The sequence below is a fragment of the Elephantulus edwardii genome, unplaced genomic scaffold (assembly GCF_000299155.1).
Source record: "Elephantulus edwardii isolate Elephantulus edwardi_28Jun2011 unplaced genomic scaffold, EleEdw1.0 scaffold00052, whole genome shotgun sequence".
In the NCBI taxonomy this organism is placed as follows: Eukaryota; Metazoa; Chordata; class Mammalia; order Macroscelidea; family Macroscelididae; genus Elephantulus; species Elephantulus edwardii.
The window spans coordinates 11,991,398-12,000,778 of NW_006399802.1; the positions used below are offsets into that span (position 1 = coordinate 11,991,398).

General features: G+C 40.9%; 1 protein-coding gene across 1 annotated transcript in view; it reads left to right on the forward strand.

Annotated features, from left to right (window-relative positions):
- The first annotated feature begins 4,407 nt into the window (after positions 1-4,407).
- Positions 4,408-9,381, forward strand: part of TMEM38B (transmembrane protein 38B) — a 27,651-nt gene continuing 22,677 nt past the window's right edge. Inside the window, exon 1 of the mRNA XM_006886911.1 lies at positions 4,408-4,533. Coding sequence (XP_006886973.1) covers positions 4,422-4,533 — 112 coding nt within the window. The 5' untranslated portion in view covers positions 4,408-4,421. The remainder of the gene's footprint in view (positions 4,534-9,381) is intronic.

Here is a 9,381-nt window from a genome sequence, read left to right on the forward strand (position 1 = left end):
TGAGTTCCTTTCTGTTGGAATTAAGAATTGTTGTTAGATGCTGCTGACTAGGTCTCATAGTGACGCTGTGAACAACAGATCTGAACCCAGCCCCTGTATTGTGTTATTATCTTCATAATCTCTGATCTACTTGTTGTTACAGTCACTGTGTAAAAAAAAAAATCTTCTGATGCTTTCCCCTGCTCATCTCTTGATGTTAAAGAATGTAGCTGTAATCCAGAATGATTCCAATACAGGTGTGCAACTTGAGTGATGGCATAAAGATTGCTTGCTACTTTTTTTTTTGTATGTGAATCTAATTTTTTGTATGTGAATTTAATCTTTTGGGAAATCATATCTAGGTGTAAAATCATAGCAGAACCTTTGAAAATGAGACTCCCGTTCAGCTTAAGGCAGCTTCCAACAAGGTAAAAAGAGCAAATGGAAAAGAAAACAAACTCAAACCACACACGTACTTCCACTTTCCAACTTTTTAACCAATACTGACCATGTACTATACCTCCCACAGCACCCTCTACCTCTTTTCTGGTAATTCTCTTTTGATAATTCACTACAATGGCCATACAGAATTCATAGACCTTACTACAGTGTAAGTGGTTTATTAAGGAGCAGCTTAATAAAAGTACAACTCAGGATCAGGATCAGCATGTTAGGAGTCAAGTTCAGGAAGCCTGTGGGCAGAATCCCTTCAGTGCAGGGATAGCTCTCTAGCTCCTTTCGACCACACAGGCCTCCTCTCATTCCGACTAGACAAGTTTCTTTTGGCTCTGCTGTCCATTACCTTCAACTCAGCTGCTTAGCTCCTCCTCAGACTCTCCCTATCATCAGTATTACAGTCCTTGACTTATACTACAGCTTTTTCAGGGGGTTCCTTGCCTCCTCTCTCTCTCAGCTTCTTTTGTTCCTTTTCCTCCTGCATCTTTCTGTGGGGAAGTCACTAATTTATTAACCTCTTCTGGAGTGTAGGCCATAAACACTTCATATGACCAACACAAGCAAGGTAGGGATGTGACCAAGTGCAGCAAGATAGGGACTCTCTGGTGGCCTAGTGATAGGAGTTGTACTGCCCCCACAAAAAGCCGGTGGTTCTAATTCACCAGCTGCTCCACGAAAGCAAGATGGGCAGTCTCCCTTTGTGGGATTTATAGTCTCCAAAAACCTGCTGAGGGTCAGCTTCGAGTTGGTTCTGACTTGGGTAACAATGAGTTGTTGTTGAAGAAATGTAACAAACTCTCTGAGGTAACAAACCGAGACAAAAGTACTCTTCAGGGTTTAGGCAGGAAATCTTTTAAGCTGTTGCTTACAAAGAACCAAGGCCTAAGACCTAATAAAGGGATTAATTTATCACATCAAGTTTTGCCCCTAACTTTATACAATATAGTGATTTGAAAGACAAAGGTAAAAAAAAAAAAAAGATAAAGATAAAAAAAGTTGACTCAGATATAAAGCATAAATAATTATAGCTCTTTCTCTTTCTTTAGTTTTGCTGGAATTGCAGAGACCATTTTCATATAGGAAGTATTTCTGTCAAAAATCACTTATGAAAAGTATTTTAGCAAAATAATAACTTTTTTTAAACCTCAAAAATAGCATGTAAAAGTACAGAGGTTTATTGAAATCTCATCACATTTTTGAATGTAAGTTAACGTATCTAGTGAAATGCCGGCTATAGTATAAACCCAAAAACTCAAGAATGTTTCTGAGTCAATTCCTACCCTTCCTTGGGTTTTCTGGGAAAGGGCAGGGATCAGAGGTGCTGTTCATAGAGTCATTGAGTCAGCTATGATACATAACAACATTGGGTTTTCCAAGGCTGGAAATATATTTTTTAATTAATTTTAATGAAAATTTACAGAGACTTAGGGATTCCATTCATTTCTCCCTGTTCTCTGCCTTCCCTCCACTTCCCCTCACAAATCTTAATAAGAGGAGACTGTTCACCTTTCTCCCAAGGTACTGTTGTTGAGTTTAAACTACCAGAGACCCTTGACTTTTCAGTTATTAGCACCACATACTGTGGACAACAGCTGTTGAATGAATGAAAATTAAGGCATAAATATTGAGACAAAAATCAGAATAACATTGGACTTTGCAATGTACTATTGCATGCAGCTATTACTAACCGAGTAATCTATCATATATGCCCAATTTCCTGGTGTCAGCACGATCTATTCACATATCAGATGAAAATATATGAACTAGTGTTCATCTTACCCAAACCCACCCTTTCTCCTCGTTGACTATTTCCTTGAATGCAGCAATAATCCTCTTACTCACTTATTTCCCATTTCCTTCTTGATAACTGTGGCTCCTTGTCCACATTAACAGGCTCAACAATCAATCTATTCCCTTTCCACCAGATCTCCACCAGATCTTTCCCCACCTGGGAGTTCTCTACTTCTACTACCCTCGTGCTCCATTACCTCTTGTTTGGACCTTCTGACCTTCCCTGCTTCTAGTTTTTTTCTCAACGTTTCTGGATTTGACTACTAACCTAGAAGTGGACAGATCAAACCTAGCTAGTAGTGTGGTGGAATGAATAGGCCTTATTTACTTTGGCAAAGATTACACCTAACAAACCAATCTGGAGAAGTTCTACTCAACTCTTTGTATAAAGCTGTCATGAGTTAGAAACTGCTATGGCGATGGGCTTGATTGCTTATTGTTCTTAAGTCTTTCTTCACCAATTACACACTCTTCTTGATTCATGCTTTCTCCCTATACTCACATATCCTCCAGTAAAAATATCCCAAACTGCAAAATAGCCCTCCTCCCTAAAAATCAATCAATCAATCAATCAATCAATTTTTGAATAACAATCAAAAGAATGTATTTTGGCTTGGAAATACCTGAAGATAAAACTCTGGAGCTAAGCTACTTGGTGTTTAGCCTGGTCCCAATACTTTCTAGCTGGGTGGCCTTTGACAAGTTACTTAACCTCACTGTGTCTCATCTTCCTTACCTAGAAAATGGGATAATGATAGTACCGAAGAGTTAGCCTGTGTGTTTAGAACAGTGTCTGGTACATAGAGTGTTTTTAAAAAATTATTTCCCTGCTCAAAAGTCTTCACTTACACCCAATAGTTACAATACAAAGATTTCGGGGCTTAAGTGCTTAAGAACTCCCTTAAATAGTTTGTTTCTTTTTTGTAATCTTGTTTTTCACTTTCTATTCTAAGAAAGTGAATCTAGTTTCCCGCCTTTGTGCAATTAGCTCTCACTTAGCTTTTAGTTTAATTTTTATTTTATTTCCCTTCTCTGAAATAATCTCCAAATAGCCACAAACATCATCTATATTTCTCATAATCTGGTTTGGATGAATTATACATTATGTATGTATACTTTTCTTATGCATATCTTTGCATTATGCATTTGTTTATCACAAATATGTCACTTTAAAGACTAAGATGTGCCTCACTCAAGCCATACTATTTTCAATTACTTTATGTTTATGTGGAATTTAAAAAATGAATAAGGAAGACCAAAGAGTTGATGCTTTTGAGTTGTGGTGTTGGTGAAGAATATTGGCTATACTATAAATTGTCAAAAGGACAAAGAAATCTGTCTCAAAAGTACAGCCAGTGTGCTCCTCAGAAGCAAAGATGATGAGACTCGCCTCACGTACTTCCAGTGTGTTATCAAGAGGGGCCAGTTATTGGGAAAAAGACACTATTCTTGGAAAAAATGTTAGCCAAATAAAGTAAGACCCTCAAGGAAGTGGATTGATACAGAAATAATGAACTGAAAGAATAGGTTTGAGCACAGTTGAGATTGTGAGGATGTGGCTGGCACAGGATGCTGCGGGGTTTGCTTCTGGGGTCGCTATTAGTTGGAGCCATCTTGATGGCAATTCACAAGAACATCTTTTTTTATTATTTTTATTTTTTTATTTTATTATTTTTGGTGTGTGTACCGTCAAATTGGGTCTGACTGGTACAGGAGGAGATTGGTCCTCCTTCTCCAGTAGAGCATCTGGTGGAATTGAACCGAAGAACATCTTTCTTGCAGGCAGGATATGGTTGTACATTTTTTATATCTCCAGTTAAGTCACAGTGTGACTTGTACTGGGCAGTTGCTCAGTAAAGGTTAAGTGAATAACATCATCTTACAGAAATAAATCTGACTCTGCGTATCTTTCCTTCAGGATTGTGTTCTGGTGATCTGCCCATTTTCACTGGGCCTGGCACGGCGCCAATCTCCAAGAAAAAGCTTAATTTCTCAACAGAACAACTGAGTTAAGACACAGTAGTAAGACCTGGAACCCGCCCCCTCGGAGCCATTGGCTCGGAGACGCGAGGCCCCGCCCCTTCCGAGCACCCGCCTGCGTGCCAAGGCGCATGCGCGGGACTCGAGGCCGCCGTACCCTCCCCTGCTTTTCTGCGCGCTCACTGTGCTGGCGAGTTCGGTGGTCCGTCGTCGTCATGGACTCTCCTTGGGATGAGCTCACTCTGGCCTTCTCCCGCACGTCCATGTTCCCCTTCTTTGACATCGCTCACTATCTGGTGTCCCTTATGGCTCTGAAGCGTCAGCCGGGTGAGTGCGGGCTTCTCGGTGAGCATGGCTGAGCTCGGCTGGACGACCCAGTAGCGGCCGCCCGACACATCCCAGTAGTTGAATTGAATTGAAACGGCTGTAAGCGACCACCGGCATAACCCCTCGAGTACACACGGGGAAATCGAGGCAGGGAAGGGAGGAGGGTGGAGAGAGACGGGGACCTCGGGTCTTGATCCCGGGGCAGGTGCTGGGAAAGCGGCCGGCGCACGTCGGAAGCACCGGTTTTCGAGTGCTTCCACTTTCTTGGAATGTATTAAAAAAGTCATCTGAGAACACCGCTCTTGGAGACAGGTCCTTGGTTCAGTCTTCTAGAGTAATGACTAGGTATGGACTTTTGCCGGGTTACAGAAGCTTATATAAACACTTAAGGCACGAGTTGACACCCCGGGATTCCCTTAGACGGGGAATTGTACCACGTGACGTTGCATGACAAACTGCACCTGCGAGGTGAACGGGTTCCTCATGGTCAGTTATTTGCCACGGTGCAAAGAAATAATCTAATGTATAGTTAGTTTCCTTATCTATAAAATGGGACATATATATTCTTAATCAGTGGCGCCACTTGAGAGAGGCGAGTGTGAACCTCTGCCGACTGCCAATAAAATTACTGTCGAAGAAATTTCTGTGCAGTGTTTCAGCAGAATTTTTTTTTTTTAATAAAAAAGGGAGGGCTTGTAAAAATGGAACTTTGGTAGCCCAGTGGGTAAGGAGTTGCACTGCTAACCCAAAGGCAGGTGGTTCGAATCTCTTAGCTGCTCCTTGGAGAACTATGGACAACCTAACTCATGGGCAGTCTTGTCTGTGCCACTTACAGCCTCTGAACACCTTGAGGGTCAGCTGTAGGTGGTTGTGATTAGACACTGTGAGAGTAGAAACAACCTCAAAACCATTTTTTAAAAAAAGCCTAGTTTTAACGTATCTGTTCTTATGTGATCTCAAAGTCGCTTGTGACTCAGCGACGCCTATGAACAGCAGCTCTGAATCCTATTCTATGCTGAGCCAACCTTATTGTCTCTGACATACCCACCCCCGCCACTCCAGTCACTGAGTCAATCCATCTTGTTGATGGTCTACCTCTTTTGCGCTGTCCCTCTCCAAGGACTGGTTCCTACCTATCTCTATAAATCTACAAGGCTGAAACTCTATGCTAATTTAGTTTTTGATGTTTCTAGTGAATTCTCAGGAGCCTTGCTGGCTTAGTGCATTGGGCCCTGACTGAGAGGTTGAAGACTTGAATCCACCAGCTGCTCCATGGGAGAAAATAAGGCAGTCTCCTGTAAGGATTTACAGCCTGGAAAACAGTCCTGTTAGTTGGACTCTAGTCGGAGCTATCATCATTACCCAGTTACATGGAATCTTGTGATTTTGCCTGGAGACGACAGGCATGTGCTGGGTTTTTTTCCTCATTGCTGCCAGTCTTTAGTGGTCAATTCTGTCAGATTTTCTAATGTTTTAGCTACAGTATTGTTGTCATTAGTAAAACCTCTTAAGTATCAATACAGTTTTGTTTTGTTTTTTTTTTATTTAAATTTTTAAAAAATTTTTTATTTTATTATTTTTGTGTCAGTGTACCGTCAAATCAGATCTGACTGGTACAGGAGGAAATTGTCCCTCCTTCCCCGGCAGAGCATCTGGTGGATTCGAACCGTGCGCCTCTGGGATTGTAGTTGCAGCTCCTTGCCACTAGGCCACCAGAGCTCCCCTTCAATACAGTTTTTAAGAAGGTAATAATTAAAGGTAACCAAACCAAATTGATTGCCACTATGTTGATTCTGATTCATTGTGACCCTGTAAGAGTAAAATTGTTCCATACAGTTTTTGAGGCAGTAAATCTTTAGAAAAACAGATTCTTCTGTAGCACAGCTGGTGACTTTGAACTCAGACCTGCTGGTTAATAGCCCAGAGCTTAATCCACTATCTTACTAGAGCTAATTAAAGAATTGTTGTTGTTTGCCATTGTGTTGGAACCGGCCCATAGCTGGCCCTTCAGCTAGCTGGCCCTTCAGCGGCTTTTCAGAGGCAGTAAAAGGTAGGAGATTGCCCATTCTTCTCCCAGCAAGCAGCTGGTGGACTTGAATTTTATGCCTTTGGAATTTCAGCATCTACTTACTCCGAGGCTACCAGAGTTCCTTGTAATAAGGTATTATGAGAAAGTTTTCTATATGGCTTCTAATAATGTTGTAATTCAATGTAGAAAGATTTTACAGAATAATTTTGTTGTTGTCAAGTTGGCTATGACTTATAGCCATCCTGTAAACAACAGGCCATGGATTAAAAGTCACCCACCTTTGGCTTGGTAGCATCACACTATTTGATGTTATTGCCATGGCCCTCAGGCCTGTTTTACATTGTTTTTGTTCAAATATTCTTCTAGGTTGTATAGCCCTGGTGTGTCCACTTGCTGTACAGAGGTAACTTGTGGTTGCTGTGAAGCTGAACACAGTGACACTGATTTGTCAAATGCGTTAATGGTTACCCATGGCAGACAGTGTTTGGTAGAGATCCACATTAAAACAAGCTTGGAAGCAGGAGTGGCATCCACTTCTGTAATAGCTTGCCTCCAGAAACCCTATGAACCTAGAGAAAGAGTGAAAGTCACACAGTTGTTGAGGTCTTTCCTTCATAGGATGGCATTTAACAACAACAACAACAACAACAACAACAATAATGAACAACAGATCCCTTATGTCCGCTGCCTTATCCTCATGATCTCGGAGAAGCTTGAGCTCATTGTTGTGGTCTCTATGTTAGTCTTATTGAAGGTCTATTTCTCTGACCTTCCACCTTTCCCAGCTGTTGATATTCACATGATCAAAGAAATAATTACACTTATGCATTTTGCAGCTATATCACAGAATTATTCTATGATTAAAATTGATAATGTTAGGAAGGATTCAATGAGGATTTTTAAATTTTAAGATGTAGTCAATAATTAAGGCTATAGTGGTCAGTCACTTTAATCAGTAAGTACTTCAAGTCAACATGTTGTTGTTAAGTGCTGTGGAGTCATAGGCGACTCATAGCAACCCTATGAATGAAAGTCCAACACTTGCGTGTGTGACTTTCATCCTTTCTCCAGGTTCATAGGGTTTCCAGAGGCAAGCTGTTTATGGAATTGAATGCAACTTCTGCTTCCAAGCTTGTTTCAACCGGGGAGCACCACCAAACACTGTCACCCTGGGTAACTGTTAGCACATTTGATACATCAGTGTCACAGTGTTCAGCTTCACAGCGACCACAAGTTACCTCTGTACAGCAAGTGGACACACCAGGGCTATACGACCTAGAAGACTGTTTGAACAAAAACAATGAAAAACAGGCTTAGGACTGCTGATTAGAGTCACCACCTTTGGCTTGGTAGCATCACTTTTGGTCCACTAGGCCAACTGGTCTCTCTCTGTGTTGTTAAATGCCATCAAGTCAGCATAAAGAAAATAAAAATTCTCACAACTGGATGAATAAGCAACATCATGATAAGTGAAGTTAAAATGAAATGTTTAGTAATTTAATTTCATTTGGAACCATTATCAGTGCCTGTAGACTCTCAAACACCTCATTGCGTAAAGTTAGAACTGACTCAAGTGATCCTCCATGCAGGTTCTGAGGCTGTAAATTGCTTGGAAGGAGATTGGCCATCTTTGTTCCACTGAGTTGCTGGTGGATTTGAACCACCAGAGAAGCACAGCCTTATTCCACTAGAGTCCCATGGAAGCTTCAGTACTTCTGCTCACGGAAGCAGCAGTCAGTAAATAATTGATGTGTTACATTGGGCAAATCTGTTGCAAAAGACATCTTTTAAAAGCAAGGAGGTAATTTTGAAGACTGAAATTGACCCGCTCCATGCCATGATATTTTCAATCTCCTATGCATTTTTTTTTTTTAAGTCGGCCCACTGGTTGACAATTTTATACTTACTGGTTTATATTAAAATCTTTCGGTTTGAATAACTGGTGTTTTTCTTTCTTTTTTTTTTTTTTTTGTCTTCTGATTAGATTATGACTGATAGAGAAAACTGGGAATAGGGTTTCAACTTCCCCAGAATACCAAAAGTACTTTTATTTACTACTCATAGGACTCAATAATATGTCATCAATATAATAGGGAGCTCTAGTGGCCTTTTCATAAGAAGCTGCACTGCAGTACAGGCATATGATTCAAATCCACCAGCTTTTCTGCTGGAGAAGGATGCTCAGTGTCATCTTGTGTGATTAACTGCCCCTGAAAACTCACTGGAGGATCAGCTATGGGTTGGTTCTGACTCAGTGACACATAACAGATAAAATTCATAGGACTGCATAATATGCAGCTTGCTTGGCTCCATAATTAACACTCTTGGCAATCAAAAGATGCATTGCCTGGTGCAACCACTGTGGAAGGAGGTATGGTGCTTTCTCAAAAAGTTGCAAACAGAGATACCATTTGACCCAGCAATTTCACTACTGGGAATATACCCCGAAGAGACCATAACTGACATCCAAGCAGGTATATGCACACCTATGCTTATCACGGTTTTGTTTACAATAGCAAGGAGTTGGAAACAACCTAAGTGCCCATCAGCAAATGAATGGATAAAGAAGCTGTGGTATATTCACACAATGGAATACTACGCTGCACTGAAAAACAAGAAACTCATGCAATATTATTCAAGATGGGTGACTCAGGAGGACATTATGCTGAGTGAAGTATCTCAGTCACAAAAGGACAAGTACTGCATGGTGCCACTGTTGTAAAACAGGACTGACCTTGGGATTGGGGAAAGACTGAGAAAGATGGGTTCAATAATGTATACTGCATTGAAACAGATGAGGGAGAAAACTGTTTAAAAGG